Source organism: Grus americana, chromosome 20, assembly GCF_028858705.1.
Source record: "Grus americana isolate bGruAme1 chromosome 20, bGruAme1.mat, whole genome shotgun sequence".
Taxonomy (NCBI): Eukaryota; Metazoa; Chordata; class Aves; order Gruiformes; family Gruidae; genus Grus; species Grus americana.
The window spans coordinates 1,968,650-1,986,726 of NC_072871.1; the positions used below are offsets into that span (position 1 = coordinate 1,968,650).

An 18,077-nucleotide genomic window follows, 5' to 3' on the forward strand; every position below is an offset into this window, starting at 1 on the left:
TAAACGTTAGCAAATGCTGTGACTGCATTGCAAATTACTTAGGCTTGCGTATTGTAAAATTGGACATTAGGCGGTGTTTGGAATAGAAAGTGTCTCTGTATCAGTCAGAGATGCAAACATAGCCAACTCCTGTCCCAGTATGGCACAAATTGTATACTGCAGGCATCAGGCTTTCCTGCCTTGCTATGGATGACTATACCTCCTTATTGAATAACGTCTCAGCTTCATCTGTTCCTAGTTATATGCAAATACCCTTCTTTTGTCTTTTTACTGCTCATCAGGCCTGTTGTCCTCATTACTGCTTCACTGCTATTCACTGCAAGACCTCACAGAGGCCAAGCAATTAATAGGGTTCAAAGCTGCACTTAGTTTGGAAGCTCTTGTTGTCACAATTGCTAATACTCCACAGTCATTAGGAAATAATTTCTAGAGTCGCTAGGGAAGGTCGGACCACCATGGCTATGAAAATGGAGTAAACTAAGGGATGCCGAAGATTTTAAGGGTCACCTTATTCCTTCTGGTTCCTGGCCACTGGCCACAGTGCCAAGATACTGTGGTCCAGATCTTCAGGGCTGCATGGACTTAAACTGTCATGTTTGTTTGTTTAAAAAGGCGCAGGGAGAGATATGCACTGAAGAAAGTGGAACAGTGTAAAGGATCCTTGCAAGCCTTGTCCCTCTTTGCGCAGCCCGCTTCCTTGGAAGTGCTGGACGCTTGGGAGAGTGCCAGGGGTTTGATGTTGATGGGTCTGCAGCGCTGCAACCCAGGAAGATGGAGGAGATGTCACTTTTATGCTGGAGCCTCTCAGTTTGGGTGCAGCTCAAGAGGAGGAAGGGAGAAAATTGCTTCCAGCTCTTGGGAGGGTAAAACAAACCTTCCAAATACAAAGGTGTGAAGTCAGCCTGAAAGCAGGTTGTGAACAGCTTAGTCTGCAAGTGGACTATGTGGAGCTGTAACTCAGAGATGAGAGAGGGTGCCTTTGTTTTTGTGAGGTGTTAGCTTGATGGCACAGTGATTGCAGTTTAAATCCCAGCGTCATTTGCTAAACCAGTGGTGCCATTGCAGCAGGGACAACCTGATGATGAGCCACCCAGAGAGGTTGATGGATACAGGCTTACATGATGGTTTTAAGAAAACTTAGATCCTCAGTTGTCTTCAAGGTGCAAGCACAGCAGAAGAGCTGCTGTATGTCAGGGGACTATCTTCTTTTTGGAAGAAATTAGCTTAGACTGCAGATGCTGAAGGCTTTCTAAAAGAGGCTAGTGCCTAGGTGTTGTTTTTCTTTCCCCTCAGGATATATGTTCAAGGAGAATTGGTCTGTGAGGCTTTACATTAGTACAGGGTTTGATTTTTATATGGGCCTTTTGAAGAGCCTGCCAAAACTTGACCATTAACGTAGCTTTTCTACGTAAAGTTAGGAGCTATTTCAGAATCACTTTTTGCACAAAAGTTTTCATTGCACACTGCGAGTGCAATGGAACAAGTCACTCATGCTGGGTTAGAAGTATTCACACAGGGAGATATTAGCAAATCTTCATGAACAGAAAATCCCTGAGGCTTGATTTAGGTTTCAGTAAATCTTCTTCCTGTCTGATTGACCTGTTCTCCTCTTCTAGGTGCATTGTAACAACATGTTTTCCAAGGGGGTGAAGATCTTCCAGAAGGTGGAATGTCTGTTCAAACCGCGCCTGATTGCAGACTGGGAGTCTGAACCTGTTGGAGTGGCAACTGTCTTAGACGACAAAAACCCCAGCGCTAGGTTTGTGACTGTCCCCCTCAATCAGCGTGTAGGTAAAGCCATACTTTGCCGCTTCTACTTTGCTGACACCTGGATGATGATGAGCGAGATTTCCTTCCAGTCAGGTGAGTATCCCTCCAGTCAAGCAGATCTGGGGAAACACAGGGAGCAAAAGAGATGGTGCGGGACATGTGGGGTTAACACGAGTGTAGGGCACTGTGGGGCTACATGATAGGAAGGAGGAGGCAGTGGAAGCACTGAGAGGGTTGGAAGGGGCAGAAAGGTCCAGTCTACAGTGGATTCTTTTCAGGCTGATATTGATGCACAGGTGCAGAAGCACAACCAGAGCAACCAAAAATTGGACTATAAGAGCATTTCTTCTTCTTGAGGCAGTTGTCTGCTTATGGGGTTGATTTTTACTACTTTTTACCAAGTATTTTGTTATGAAAAATAAGAGGCTGATGTTTTTTTCTCAAGTCTTAACTATGATGCGGAAGTCAGTACCATGAGGTGCTTTAAAAGGTTCTAAAGGGAATGGGCAGGAGTCTTGGAGAAAACCACCAGCACTGACGGTGAAATGATCTGGCTGTAGCTTCCCACCTGAAGGTCCCTAATTGCTGTAGTGAGAGGACATTCTAGGGGAAGGAGCACTCTGATTGCAGCTTGCTGCTTATCGTGTTGATGGCAGTCCCCCCTGGCTACCCTCCATCACACGTGGGACTAGGCAGACTCTTGGTCTAGCCTGGGATGGCGATTCTTATGCTAAAATGGAAAAAAAGGCTCTTGTAAGCTCTTGCTCCAGTCCCCTGTGCCTTTCTGAGCTCAGGAAAGCATCCCGCACACACTGGAGGGTTGCTGTGGTTGGGATGTATGTGCTGCTCAACGTAGAGGCTTGTTCCTGTGGATGTGCTGGGAAGTGCTGAGTGAGCAGGTATCTCTGCTCGTGCTGTTCCTGACCTGCTCCGTGGGTCTCAGCCCAGTCCTGCTTGGGAAGGCAGGAGTGGTTGGGATCATGCTGACCGCTGGCAGGAGCAGGGAGGTTGTTGGACTGACACCTTCCCTTCCCTTGCCTTCCACAGACATGGAGACCGTGAATCCCAATTTCGTTACAGTAGCCACAAGCACAACGGATCTCCTGGAACCAGAGTGCAACGTTACTGAGGGGGCCTGGGGTAAGGACTTCTGACACTTTGCCGTTGGCACGGCTAAGTGACAGGGGATTTCACAGTAACACCCTAGTTAACGTGGTCTCTCCCTCATTTCTGGAGATCCAGGTATGGCCTAGTTATTGCCCTCGTGCACAGGGCTACATCTTGCAGTCCTCTGAGCCTTGCCTATGTCTTTTTCCCTCAGCTGGCCAAGGCTGTCTCAGAGCAAGTGGGCTGAAGGCATACGTGCAGCCAGTGAAACCCTGAAAACTGTCTGCTCTAATGTGGATCCATGGCAGGAATCTGTTCCAATGTTAATAGCAGTCTTTGATTGCAGAAGTCCTCTGTACAATTCTTAGCTGCAAGCCTCCAAAATGAGGATTTCTGCTAAGAGCAAAATGTGAACACAGCGAATGTTAATGCTCGGGAAGCTGCCTACAATCTTTTCTGTACCAGACTGTAGGAGGGGACACGCAGGAAGTTAGCCAGGACAGATAACAACCTGTGCTTTGTTAACTCTGGAGTCATCTTTGTTCCTCTCTGATTGCAGAAACCACATCTTCTGTAACCAGCACCTGGATCGGAGAGAAGGCAGATGACTCCAATACCTCCATCCTCGTGGGCTGCCTTGTAGCTATTATTCTTCTGCTCCTGATGATTATAATCATTATTCTTTGGAAGCAATATGTTCAAAAAAGGCTGGAAAAGGTAATACAATGGAGTGTTTTGCAGACCCAAATCCAATACTAAGCATTAACCCTAATGAGCTCAGAATTACGTGGAAAGCACAGGGTTTCCCCAGCTCTACAGAGCAGCTAAAACTCTGTTCTCACAGCAGGGGAGGATGCCAGCTCTATCCAAGATGTTACTGGAAATTGCTGTGCTTGCAGCCAATATGTTACTTAACAACTGAGCATTGCCTCAGCATTTTTTTTTCTTCTCTTTTGCAGGCCCCACGTCGAATCCTGGAGGAGGATGCCACAGTTCGCCTCTCCTTCTACAGCTACACCATTGCCAACAACCAGACCCAGATCCACCAGTCAAATCCCACCTATGAACGTGCTTTCCCACTGGATCTGGAATATCACCAGCCGGCTACATTGCTGCAAAAGCTTCCAGAGCTCTCCCAAAGTGCAGAGGATTCAGGTAATGTAATTGTCGGTCTCCAGAAGTTATGTGTTTATTCTTTTACTATTTCTCTCGGATTTTAAAATGTGCCCCTTCTCAGTGTCTGAGTAATCTTCTCTGGTTCGTATGCAATAGAATACTAACCCAGGGACCTAAGACAATATTCTGGAGCTCTGAAACTTTTCAGCATGTAACTCTGGCAGATGGAGCACCAGTCCCACTAGAGGGTGGTGGCCTTTTATTGTTCTCTTTGAAGACTGTGTTTATACTTTAGCCAGGTCATCTTTTAGGAGCCGGTTTTAGCAATCACAGCAACCACACATCGTTTGTCTCATCAGCCCCTTGGCAGTGGAGTCACTACCTGCAGCACTCCTGGGCTGTCCAGTCTGGCTGGTGGAGAAGCACCTTCTCCTGCAGCAAGGGCTCCTTGAAGTTCCCTTAGAGCAGAGGGGAATGCAGCAGAGAATTGAGTGGTGCCCTGGCTTCCAGCCCCTGGGGAGCTTTTGGACTCGCACAGAAGGGAACGTTTCCAACAGTGTTCTGTACTCAGTGATGGCAGTGCTGATTAGTGAATGGAAGGGCAGTGCTGCATTCCTCAAGCACCGACAAGTTGCTAAGATCCAGCACTATACTACACAGGGAGACTGATTTGGATTGAGTCAGGATGCGAGTTTGAAGCAGAGCAAAAGGTCTGTCTTATAATTAACTCCCGGTATGGTCGGTATAAAGAGTTATGCTGTGATATTTATGTGAATAAGCTGTAAGAGGTAGCGTAGCATGCTAAGAGAGTACATGGAAAACAGAGACCTTGATCAGTTCTTGTTGCAGGATAGAATCCAGAGCAAGTTGGATGTTGCGAACAACATTCCCTGTGTTGGGTAGGGGCAACAGATCATATTTAAGATCAATCAGAAGCAGGAAATCACTTCGGACTCATGCCTCCGTGTCTGGGCAAGAATTTTAGCTCTCATAACTGAATAGAGCAGGCAACACGAATTCACTGGCACCTCGCAGGTATTCTGGTGTCCACAGAAGTGCAGCTTGTTCTGGTTTAAGTCCTAGTTAAAGCAGAGTCTTCCATCTGGGTGTACCTTGGTACAAGGCAGTAGGCGTGCAGCTAGGCTGGATTCCCAGAGGTCTGCAGGATCAAGAGGAGTGGAAGCCAGGCCATACTGGTTTTATGGGAGTGAGTGTGTCCGACTCCACCTGTCTTTGGTTTCCCCTTAGTGTGCAGTGGGGACTATGCTGAGCCCGACCTGACCAAGTCCACTCCTCACCAAGGCTTTCAGAACAATGTTCCTCACTACGCCGAAACAGATATCGTCCACCTGCAAGGTGTGACTGGCAACAACATGTACGCGGTCCCAGCCCTCACTGTGGATTCGCTTACCAAGAAGGACATCTCAGTGGGTGAATTCCCACGGCAGCAGCTACGACTCAAGGAGAAGCTGGGAGAAGGACAGTTTGGAGAGGTACAGCCGTTCTCTTCCACACTTCCTCCAACAGAAAGGAGATGCCTGGTGCAGTGAAACTCCTGAGCTGCCTCTCTGGCAATGCTTCATATTTGGGGGCTGAGGGACCTGCAATAGCGATATTTCAATGAATACATGTCTTTGCTGTTGGGGAAAGCTGATGTCCCTCAGGACAGGCTTCAGAGAGCCCCTTCTGCACCTGTGAGGCTGCTGCTTAGTACCATGCGAGTCTTTCTCAACAGATGAGCTTTGCAAACTTCATCTGCTTGCTGTCTATATCCCCATTTATGATCCTACAGAAAAGGCCTAGGGGTGGAAATTCAGACTGCTTCATGGTCGTCCATGGACATCTCAAACACGTGGTGGCTGTCACCAGTGAGACTGAAAAGTGTAGCAGTGATTCCAGCCAAGGCAGGCTGATCCTAGCTGTAAAAACAGCTTTCACATTAACAGCTGGAGGTTCCGCTGGGGCTCTGCACGCTGGCCTAAGCAAAGGTGGATGTTTCCCAAGCACTGTGGTGCCCTCACATATTCTCTAGCATTGCTGCTTGCTCAAGCCCCAGTTTGTGTCAGAAGCCTCCAGCAGCATGATACATACATCTGTCATCTGCCAAGCTTTCTCTTTACTCCTTGAGCTGCTTTTGAGCTGTGAATGTTTTCACCTCTCCTTTTCTTCTCTTCCTGCTTTGTTTCCATACTATCCCTGGTTTGATACTGAGCCAAGTCTTCCCCTCACCTGCTCCCACTGTGTCTTTCCTTCCCAGCTTTTGTCATTCACAGCCTTAAATTCTACCTGTCTGCTACGTTTTGGCAAAGCACAGCCCTTTACTCACTGCTTCCTCATCGGTGATGGGCCCATTATAGTTCCTCCCCTGTGACAGCACACCTTCCCTGTCCCCCTCACTTCTTTCTGGATCAGTCAGCGTATTGGAAAAGCACTGACATCCTCCACCTCCTTCTCCAGCTGTCGGTGCAGTCCCTTCTGCTGTTGCCTGGATCCTGCCCTGTCTTAGGCTGTGCTCCAAAAGTGAAACAGAGGCTCTCTTCTCATTGTTTTGCTTCTGGTTTCTCCTTCCCTCTTGTTCCTGTTCTTCTAAGAACTGTCAAAGCTTTCTGCTCCTCCTCCTGTGTGTTGTCAAACAGCAGCAGCCAGGCTCTCCATCTCCATTTTCCTTGGAGATTGATGCAGAGCCTGTTCCTTCCCTCACGTTTGCAAATGTGCTGCATCACATTCTCCCTTCTCTCCTTCTCACCTCTTACCAAACTGGTCATCATTGTATGCTCTGCTCCACTTCTCTGGCCTGGTGTTCAGTCTTGCTTCTAGCAACATATAGCTCATTGGGTTTTTTTACCTCTCCACTCAGCTTCCTTCCCTTTCAGTCTTTTTTCTTCCTTGCTCCTAACCTTCCACTCCCCGGACTAAGTGACACATTACCTCCACTCGTAATATATGTGCTTACTCTTTCCTAGTCCTGTCTCCTTTTTCTCGTCACGTAAGTTCTTATGCTTTTTACATATAAAATTAATTAAGCTCCCATTACATTCTCCTCTCTGCTGCAAGTCTGACTGACACATCCAGTCTGCTCCCTTCCTCCAGTCCTTTTTCCTTTCCCACACACTTGGGTCCTTTCCCCACCCCAGCATCTCTTGCCCAGTTCTCCGGTTGAATATGGGTTCTGATAACTTCTTAAGCAAATGTCTCATCACCCCCTTTCTTACGCAACCCTGGCAGTAATTTTATGCCTTCATTTATTTATCTGAAGAAACTTTGCATTCTGTGCGCTCAAGCCAGGCTGCAGGACAGTTCCGTACGTGTCCAGCTGGTGTGATGTGCTGTGCATGCCAAACCTGCTGCAGCCGTGCTGTTTGCATGCACCTGTGGAGTAAAGCAGACAACTCCAGGCACAGTGACCTTCCTGAGCATCTCCAGCACTTGCTGGGCAAACTGGACCGCCCCAGTAGTCTGCTGTGCCAATCTGCACATGTGCAGTAAATTTGGTGCCTTGGGGAGCTACAGTCTGCAATCCACATCCTCTCCTATGTCGTGGGCTATATAGTGCATGTATGCATTTTGTCCAGGATCTAGGGCCAACCTATGGGCTAGTTCTGATCAGAACAGTGTCACTTTGGTTAGATCACTTGGTCATTCTGCCAGTGGTCACCAAACTGATGACCTCAATGTGACGTCGTATCCCTCTGGTTTTTGGCCCGTGCGTGCTCTCATAGATGCCTCTGCCCCACAGGTGCACCTTTGTGAAGCCGATGGCCTGCTGGAATTCCTGGGAGTCTCATCTACAGAATTCACTCACCAGCCAGTGCTGGTAGCAGTGAAAATGCTGAGATCAGATGTCAACAAAACAGCCAGGTGAGTGCATCCACAGTGCCAACCCTCTGGGAAGGAAAGCAAATACTCTCCAAGCAAGAGTTTCACAAAAGTTAACCCTGGTGACTTCTGTAAGAGAACGTCATGTGTCTCTGGTGTATGTTCTGTGTGTTGTCGTAAGGAACAGGACACAAGCAGGGAGTGGGGGATAAGAATAGACATAATGTCAAACTGAAACACGGTATTAATCCTGTTCACTGGGGAAGAGGTCAGTGTTGAACACAAGCACAGGACCAGCTTTCAGACTTACTGTATGCAGAAGCATAAATGTCTCTGAACTGAGACAGTTCTGCTTTCCTTAGACAAAGGAATAGTTTAGGATTTGAACCTGTGTTTTCTGTTTTATAAGAAATGATTTCCTGAAGGAGATCAAGATCATGTCACGGCTGAAGAACCCAAATATCATCCGGCTTCTGGGGGTGTGTGTGCGTGATGACCCGCTGTGCATGATCACAGAGTACATGGAAAACGGAGACCTCAATCAGTTCCTGTCACAGAGGGAGATCTACAGCAAATTTGCCATTTCAAACAATATTCCCTGTGTCAGGTAAGAGGAACTGCCCGTGTTTGGGACAAATCAGCAATCCAGAGCTCCCAGTTTAATCTGCTGTGCCGTCCAGACAGTGACCTTCGTTCAGCCTGGCCACGGCACACGCTGTGGATGCTAGTCCTGCTTTGCATGGGCGTTTGTTCCTGAGTCCTCTGGAGGTCTGTGTTCCCATGAAGTGTCCCTGACTGTGGGATGTTCTGGTCACGGTGACCATCTTAGATGTATTGTTTACCGATGTAGCCATCTGTCTGTGTTAGTGGGTTTGCATCAAATATTTCATTAATATGGGAAGCCAGTTGCATTACAGCAGGAATTTTGGGATGAAAATCAAGAATGTCTCTTAAGCTTTTAAGAATGTTCATATGTTCTCTGGATGTCTCAAAAATATTACACAAGGGGAGTTGAGTGTAGGAAAGATTTCATCAGCCAACGGAGAATATTTGGCAAAGAAAACCATTTTCTGTCAGTGGTGGCACTTATCTCCCTCCTCTATGGAAGGATTAAATCTAACATAAAAGCATCTCTGCTATTGCAGAAATCCTTTCCTCGGGAGAGTTGTGTGTAGGACTAACATGTATTCTGCTTGATAAAGAAACCTGCACCGATCAGAAATCACTGCATTGCTTAGCCTTTGGCATGTACAAAGGATTAGATTTATTTATCGTTAGAGCAGGGTAGTTAGGCAGAGCAAGTTCTGCTGATGGACTGGGCAGGAGGTGGCTGGGTCTTGCCATGTCGAGACAACAGTGATGTTTCTGCCAGTAGCTGGTGGTGGTCAGTGGTCCTGTCGAGGAGTGTTGAACTGGCATCCTGCAGAGTCATGGCACACCAGGAGCTGTAGGATGGGACAGGGTTTGCATCTGAGTGCAGAAACATATTGCAGCGTGCTCCAGTCTCCTGTCCCTTCTGCACTTCTGAAACAGCTTTCATCTTCAGATTTGCAATTTTTGTTCCTGGCCAAAGCCTCAAACTATCCTTTCTTGTTTATCTCCTCCTCACCTCTCATCTGACTTCAGCACTGTCACTCACATTATTATTCTTTGTTTCCATTACTTGGCTCTACCCCTAGTTTTTCTTTCTCTCTGGCTGATCCTTCAGCCTCTCCTTTTGTCCCTTCCAGCCAGATAGTTTCCCATTAAAGGAAGCTGGTGTGACCAGCTCAGGTATCTGTACAGGAGTTGTTTACTGGTAGTGAACTGAATCCCCCTGCCAAAGGGTGCAGCTTGTCTCTGCTGGTGCCTGTGGGTGACAGGGCAAGGTCCAACCGTTGCACCCGCCTCTCAAGCTCAATCCTTGGTGCACCAAATGTGGTGACCAGCCCTTTCCTGCAGAGAAATGATGCATTTTTAACTCCCTGTGGCTCTCTGGTATTTGAAATGCAAAAGACTGTGTCTCTGGCTATCTAGCAAATCACGAAGATGAGTCTGCTGAGAGGTGTCTCCTGTCCTGCCCCTCTATGCAGAGCCACACGCAGCAAACCCTGCAGAGCTCGCTGAGCGGAGGGGCAGGGGGGAAAAGATAGGTGCTGATGGGACCCTGCCAGGGTGCAGGTGGGACAGGAGGGACCGGGCTCCTTGAATGGGAAGAGCAACAGCCCCAGGCTGGGAGACAACTGCAGGAAGGGAGAAGGTCGGGTCTGGAGGCTATACGTGCTCCTATGTGAAAAGCCAGCAACCAGGTTAACGAGAGGTACAAGGGGGCGGCAGAGTTCCTGATCCGGGGACGCAACAGGTCCACCCAGATCAGGAGAAACATTGGGCTGGCTGTGGGACTGGGCCAGGCGTCACCTAGCTGAGTTGTGGTGGTCGCCGTGCTGAAAGGCTGGGAGGGCGGTGGTGCCCAGACCCCCTGCCAGGGGCTGCCTTTCAGTCTCTTAGAACAGACTGGCTATATTCTCATTAGAAGTGTTACCTTAATGTAGATAACATGGTAGTGCCTTTCTCATTGCCTCCAGAACACAAAGAGGACGAGACTAAGACTTTCTTTTTCTGAGCTTTATCAGAAATACTAACTGTGAACAGTTTATAGATTTGTTGTGACAAATGCTTGGTTGTGTGAAGCGTTTGAGCACGCACAGTGGGAACCAAGCCGAGCATCACGGAGTAGTAGCGTGTGAAGAACGATGAAAGTCAGATGGTCCAAGTTCTGTCTGTGTATCGTGCAACTTTATTAATAATTATCTTCCTCTTGCTAATGGGGGAATTAAAATTATATTAGATGGAAAATGCATCCATTTATATTTTCAGTAATATTAAACATATTAAAGTAATGTCTCTTTAAGGTTAAGTGGCATACTTACATTAATATAAGCATGCAATAGTGGCAGTGTTTGAAATACCAAGCTAAGCAGTTTTAGATGTGAGATTCTGAGATTGTACGGCTTAATTTTTCATGTCTCTCTGCAAAAAGTTAGTGCTTTGATGCGTAAACTCTTTGAAAATCTTGAGATTAATGCTTGATATTAAAAACATCTAAGAGATGTCAAATTCTAAGGGCCCAGAATTTCAGGGACAGCTTGTCTGTTCTTGCTTAGTCAGCACAGGAGCCTGGCTTAACCTGGCAGGTGGGGGTGTTAGTGCCCTGAAAACTAGACAGTTTAGTTTCACTGTTACGGCAAAAAATAAAATGACAGGTCACTGTAATGCATCGAATGCGAGGAGGATTGAGTGCAGGGAACTCTATTGATTTTTTTTTTTTCCCTCGTTTTGTTTTCTTTTAATGCAGCTACTCTAACCTGCTGTACATGGCCACCCAGATTGCCTCTGGAATGAAGTATTTAGCATCTCTGAATTTTGTGCACAGAGATCTGGCAACTCGCAACTGCCTGGTGGGGAACAACTACACCATCAAGATTGCGGACTTTGGCATGAGCAGGAACCTTTACAGTGGGGATTACTACCGTATCCAGGGAAGAGCCGTACTGCCCATACGTTGGATGGCTTGGGAAAGCATCCTCCTGGTAGGGACTGCACAACACCATTCTCTCTCCCTTCTGATTTTTCACTGTGCTTCTGAAATAGTTAACACGTATATGTGTAATGGTCCTTATAGCATCAAAATATATGGCCCCAGGTGAGATGTCCGTAAGGTCACGTTGGATGTAACTCAGATCTTGGAAAAGGAGCGTGTCCTTGCAACTACAGCACGGATCATCTGGGGCATAATTCCTGTTCTGTGCCTGGCTTTCAGGATTCCTGCTTGAGTCATAAGGAAATTGCCTTTCGGTGCTTATTTCCCCAGCTGTGAAGCTGAGAGGGACAGGGACAGAACTTCATGAGTTTCAAGTGCCAAGTCTGGTTTTAAAGTTGGGGTTTTGTTTTCTGTTTAAGGGTCCTGCTGTCTCCCCTTAGGAGACTGTTCAACAGCCCAAACACATCCAGTCTGGAGGCAGTTCCTTAGTATTCAGCCCTGTATTTCTTTCTCAGACTAGTCAGTGAGATCACCTGGTTATACTTTCTTACAACACCCTCTCCGAGTACCCAGAAATTAATTACCTCTGCTGTACTGGTCTATAGGCCTAAGCTTTTCTAAATTCACCCTATTTTCCTGGTTACAGCTGCATCTAAACCATTAATCGCTCCATCTTCCTTGTGCGAACGTCTTCCAAACATTTACAGACTGCAAGGGTTGCCAGATAAGCCTGGGCAATCTGGGTCTTGGATGTTTTCTGCCCAAACAGGGCCTCCAGCCCCCAATTGTTTTCTGTTATTTTCTGAGCTTTAGCTTCTTTTCACTTCTCCAGAAACACATTGTTCCAAACACGGCCTGTTTGGGCACATTTTTCAAAGACAGAAAACAGGGACAGCAAACAGACTGTCACCGACTTCTAACATGTGCAAAGATCAAAATTATCTTGGTCTTTCTCTAGGAGTCTGGAGTCTGCTTTGGCTCTGCTTTCACCCCGAGGGCTTTGCTTCCTCTTCAAAGGCTTTTCTGTGCTGCACTGCTGTGTTTCGGGCAGAGGTAGGCAGCAGCTCTCTGCCCCCCTGCCACAGTCCATTTTCCTCCTGCTGCAGACCAATACAGATTTTCTCAGGAGGGTCAATAGTATCTGGCTTTCTCTGAGACTTTGTCCCTTTGTGCTTGCCGAGAGCTCTGCTGTCTCTTTTTGAGAGCATTTTCTCAGGTATGAGTTGTGCATCCTTGTGTTCAGCTGCAGAGGGTGTAGACTGAAATGGTTTTTGCTGAATGTGCACTATGAGCAAGCTGGGCTTACAACATCCTTTCTGTTCACAGGGCAAGTTCACCACAGCCAGTGATGTCTGGGCGTTTGGGGTCACCCTCTGGGAGATGTTCATACTGTGTAAAGAGCAACCATACAGCCTCCTCTCAGATGAGCAAGTCATCGAGAATACAGGAGAATTCTTCCGGAGCCAGGGCAGGCAGGTGAGAAAGCAAACGCGACCTCTCCTTCCTTCACTTGACCTGATCACATCCAGGTGGATCTCCACAGAGCCTTTCTGCTGGCCTAACATCTGCAGAAACTGCTGCTTCTATTACTCATCTCGTCAAGCGTGTCCCGCCTCTCTTCCCCTTCCTGTGGACTCATTGCTTTCCCCTTTTGGAGTCTCACTGGATGAGGCTCTTGGCCCTTTCCAGTGCTTCTTCCTTATAAGCCACTTCTGTTTCAATCTGCCCTTGATGCACTGTTCTCCTTAGCTTTTCTGGGCTCTCCTACACAATCTTTGCTCTCTTTGCGGAGCTCTTTCCCACTAGCATCTTCTCTGCAAGATGAGGAACCACTTACTGAGGTAGGGAAGGAGGAGTTGTTAGTGGCCAGGGTTTAGATACTCCCTGTAGTATTTCCACATGTGCTGAAAAACCTTTGGCCATCTCTAGTTGCTGAAGGCTTTTTCTGTGTCATTTATCCTCTCTTACTAACCCCCAGACAAGACTGCACTCCACTACTGCTACCTTCAATAGGTACCAGTGACGATGCTAAATAGAGCAGGGCAATCCAGCCCCTCAGTACTGAGCATCACTGTACCCAAAAAAGTGGAGTGCCAGTTGTTTGCTGTTCTCCCAAAATTCACCTTTAGCATCAAACAAGTTAAAGGATTAAGGGGAATAAAATAATAGGAGGTTTTATTCACCGTCTCCCGAATACTAATGATTTAGTGAAGAGCCTAAAAGATGTGTATTGAAATGAGAGGGGGGGAACAATATTTCTGCCAAGCTGTGCTTTAGATAAGCTCTAAAAGGTGTTTTTTCTGTTTCTGCTGACAAGCTGTCACGATGCTTAGAAAGCCTCATGTGTTGTCTACGGTGAGTGAAAGTATTTGGATTTTATTGTGGTAAATTCGGGTTTGGTTTGTGTTTTGCTGTCACTTGGAAGACGAATCTCTCTGAAGCATTCATGTTTCCTGGGGGACAAAGGACTGTTTTGTGACCAGCTCATCAGACAAGTTGGCAAAGTGTCCACGGTGCCATTTGAGATGGCGTCAAAGCTCTATCCAGACCTCACTGCCAGATTCGTGCTTAATGGATTTCAAACATTGCATGATGGCTGTCCTGTAAACCCACAATGAAACTGTCCTCTTGGTGTTAATTTAGTAAAGGTTCAGTTCTTTTATGAAAACTTCACTGAAATAGCTGTATTTTTCTTCCTTTCAGATCTATCTCTCCCAGACTCCTCTGTGTCCTAACCCTGTGTTTGACCTGATGCTGAAATGTTGGAGCAGGGATATAAAAGATCGTCCCACTTTTGACATGATTCACCACTTCCTGCTAGAACAAATGGAATCAAACATTTGACTCCAGGAAAAAAGAGACAAACTGTTGAGAACAGAGTGACTTTGGTGTCTCTTTGCCTGTACCTCACGGGAAGATGGTCAGGCCACCTTGCTCTCCTCCCTTGACTGTTCCGTATTTAAGTTGAGATGTCCATGGCAGCTGCTCATTCTATTGGCCATGGTCTGACACGCAGGACCAGAGGATCTCATTTGGTTGAAAAATCATCTCCTCTTCTGAATCACTTCCTGGGAATACTGTGAGAGGGGTTTTATTAGATACCCGTACACCTTTGGGCAAAATGAATGAGTAAAACTTTACGAGGGACTTGGAGCTCTCTCCTGGGTGGAATAGAAAGCTACCAGTCGGTGAGAGCACTACCACTCAAGAACAGATTCTAGAAGTAAAGACTTCAGTCTTCTAAAACAATTCCATTGAATCAAATGGAAGTCTTGTGCACATTAGCAAGTGTTTCTGTATGCTCTTGCTGCAGACAATATGTATAGTGAGAGACTAGAAACGTTTAGAGCTAGGGAATGGTTTAATGGACTTGAGAAGTGACGGAGCTGGATTTAGCAACCCTTTGGAAGTAATGCTACCAGGGTCTACGGAGGACGCTGATAGAAGAGTCCAAGATCATGTTCTTTTTTCCTGTGGTTGTTAAGCACTGCTTTTGTTATATATGTGCATTTTCCCCACACTGGATTTTTTTTCTAGAAAAAAAATGTTTTCAAATGAATGTTAAAGGTCATAGGAAGGTCACTATGGTAGAAGATCTTCTTTTGACCTACAAATTAAGGCTAGGGTAGGGAGTTTGTATTGAAAAGTAGCTGATACTGTACTACTGTCACTATGTAGATTTATTAGCCTAATGAACTTGTAGCCACAATGGACTGATGTGCAATTAATCCTGTATAAGTACCCATTAATATGAGATCTCTAAGTCAATGCTGTTACATGTGCAGAGGGAACTTAGATTTGGTGAAACCGAATGGCTGAGAGCAGAACCCGCTATGTCACTTGTCATAGCTCATGCGAGAGAAGGAGCAGAGTACGGGTCGTCCCCCGGCACGCGCATGTGCACGCACGTTTGGATACGTGTGTCTAGCATCGGCGGTTCCTCTTCAGGTCTGCAGCAGGGTTGGTGCTGTCGGCCAGGCAGATGCACTTTGGCCCAGGCTCCTTTATTGCTGTGATCAAATCTGGCATCGGGAGGCAGGACAGCCCCGTCCCCTTAGTTTGGGTTTGCCTTTGATTTTTGGATGCTCCCTGCACAACATCAAACAATCTACTCATTGAACTTGGGATTGGTTTTTGTTTGTCGTGTCACAGATGGCTCATTCTCTGGAGGGTTTTAGAGGGCTCTGAGATCCATTTGGAGTGAGTTAGAGAATTCAGCTCGTTTCTACAATAAATCCATTGTGGATTTACCAGGTGCCTGGGGAATACTCTGCTATTCCCTTTCTACTGGTTTAGCAAGATACTTAGGACCAAACCAAATATTTCATAAGCTGGGAGAAGACGAAATCTCAGCACTTGGCTTTTTTTAAACAGCATTCAGCGTAGCATATATTTCCAGTAAAGATCAGAAAGATAATTTTTGTCTTAGCCACAAGCATAGTGTGAAGGGCTGTCTGTGCTGTGAGCTCTGTGAAGGGGCACTGCTGAGAGAGGGAATGTCCAGTTATAATACGAGGATAATTGACTGTTATGTTGAAAGAAAAAAAATCACTTATAAGTTGGCAGACGCCAGGACGGAGCGTGGCATGGCCATGGCAGAGCAAACTCCGTCGTGAAGTTTCCCAGTTGCAGCTCACTTGATAGGCCCATGCCCAGGTTGTCCTGCCTGCGCCGGGGTGTCTCCATCCGGGCTGGTCCTCTGAGCCCCCTTTACGTGCTGAGGAGCCGGAGGGTCCAAGTCATCTCATCTCCCTGCGAGGGCTACATGGGCTGAGCTGAATCTCACCCCCAAATAGGTGGGGTTTTTTTTCTCCTTTGACTAGAGGGGCCCAGGGTGAGCCACCGTTACACGTGTGCACTGTCTGTCTGGAGCCGGGCGATGGGAGGCAAAGCCGGCGCGGTCCCTGCTGCAGCCTGGCGGGCACTGGTGGCTGGCAAACCGCACGTCGATTGTATTTCTGGAGCATTTCTATCCTGTCCCAGAAAATGTAGCCAAGTAACACACAGCCGTGTGCGTGATCTCCTGTACTTCAGAGTTCAGAGGTACCAGAGCACTGTAACGTCACCCGGATGGGCTTTGTACTTCTGTTACGTCAGGATGTGCTGTTCCTCCGTTGACATGTTGACATACGAAGTTTCTCTCATATCAATAAATTCTAATGATAACCTTGACAAAAGTGAATTTCTACTTCTTTACCCAGATGTCTGCACTGAGGACAGATATTTTGGTCTGACTATTCAGTAGCGCTCTGGTAAGTCTGTGGCCCCCAGGTTTGGAAGGAGCAGCCACTGGCTATGTAAGGAGTGAGCTGTGAAGGGAGTTTCTGAGAACGCTGGGCAGATGCTGGCCTGAGCCGCCTCAGGAGCTGGGGGGGATGATGGGACCTGGAACAGCCTGGGATTGTTGTTTGGGGCCATGAATACAGTGCTGCATTTCAGTAAGCAAGGTTTTTTTTATGCTCTTATTAAACTCAGAGGAACATCTAGGCTAGGAGTGACCTTTGTAGTTCTCTAATCCAATTGTCCACTGCAGGCTGAGCTAACTTCCAAGCTGCGTCGGGGCGCTCTGGGTGTTCCCCAGCTGCGCTTTGAAGATCTCCGAGAATGGAGATGCCACCACGTGCCAGGGCTGTGCCTCTCCTGTGGGGGAGAACCTTCTCCCTGAGGAGAGCCACCTGCCCCTCACAAACCCGTCCACCCTGCAGACCTGGTGCTGCTGGAGATGTCTGCCCTCAGTTAGAGTTCAGGTATTTGGGCAAACTCAAACATACTTATAAAAGCTGGAAATTCCAGATCTTTCCAAAAGTGTTTAGGCACCAAGGGCAAGAGTCAAAGCAGCATTTTTATCTCCTCAGATACAATTTTGGGTGGAGTATAGTCACCTAAACAGATGAGAACAGCCCTCAGAATGATTTCTGGTTAGTAGCTTTGAAACCCTAAAATGATTCTGCCAGCCACGTGGCCGAGGTCTTCAGGGCCATAGAGGGACTCTGCAGTGAAGCAGGCTTGCTGCTGGTATTGTAGTTGGTGGAAACAATGCTGGTGCTAACAGGTCTTTGACTTGAGGACCTGCTGGCCGCGGTGGCTGTTCAGTAACCAGGAGACCTGTGTCCTGGGCCTGCCTTCAGCTGGAGAATGTGCAACCCACCACACACAAGTCAACATGACCATACGATGGGAATGGGAACAACCTTTATCCTGCACAAAGCAAGGCGGCAAAGGATTGTGTTCTCCAACAGCCAGACTGGGAGGGCAGCGGGGAGCAGGGAGAGGAGGGTTGAGACTTCCACCACAGCACGATGAATCTCTGAACCTCTGCTTTGTGGTTTCCTCACTGAAGGTGTGCGCGTGGCCGTGTGTGTGCAGGCAGCGCTGGCCTGGCCGTGCCTGGGCTGTACCAGTGACCAGGGCACGCGCAGCCAGGCTCTCCCGAGTTGTGTGTGTTAGAGGTGAACTGTGCTGTGAACGCGTATTTGTGCTGGGGCTGCTAATGGGGAACATCTGGCGCTACTGTCCCGAGGGCTACCTGACAAATGCCATAAAATCTCTGTGCTCATCCAAAATTTCCGGGGGGGGGGGGGGGGGGGGGGAAGCTGTGTCCAGAAAAACCTGACAAGCTGTATGCTGGAGCTGGAAGCGCTGTCAGGTACCAACATCGCTCCTGGCAGCATCACAGAGGTTTCCTGGGCGACCGGATCACGCTGCATCTCCTTCCTCCCACACCCACCACCGGGAGCTGCCACATTGC

General features: G+C 47.6%; 1 protein-coding gene across 5 annotated transcripts in view; it reads left to right on the forward strand.

Moving 5' to 3' along the window:
* Positions 1-16,506, forward strand: part of LOC129215580 (discoidin domain-containing receptor 2-like) — a 60,816-nt gene extending 44,310 nt beyond the window's left edge. For 4 of the 5 annotated variants that reach the window (XM_054848978.1, XM_054848981.1, XM_054848980.1 and 1 more), the window contains exons 8-17: positions 1,617-1,863; positions 2,818-2,910; positions 3,437-3,594; positions 3,837-4,032; positions 5,242-5,486; positions 7,730-7,851; positions 8,219-8,416; positions 11,144-11,378; positions 12,656-12,805; positions 14,033-16,506. In XM_054848978.1, coding sequence (XP_054704953.1) covers positions 1,617-1,863; positions 2,818-2,910; positions 3,437-3,594; positions 3,837-4,032; positions 5,242-5,486; positions 7,730-7,851; positions 8,219-8,416; positions 11,144-11,378; positions 12,656-12,805; positions 14,033-14,173 — 1,785 coding nt within the window. In that variant the 3' untranslated portion in view covers positions 14,174-16,506. Of the gene's footprint in view, positions 1-1,616; positions 1,864-2,817; positions 2,911-3,436; positions 3,595-3,836; positions 4,033-5,241; positions 5,487-7,729; positions 7,852-8,218; positions 8,417-11,143; positions 11,379-12,655; positions 12,806-13,646; positions 13,685-14,032 lie in introns of all 5 variants that reach the window. The other variant, XM_054848983.1, reaches the window with a different exon arrangement.
* Positions 16,507-18,077: the final 1,571 nt, after the last annotated feature.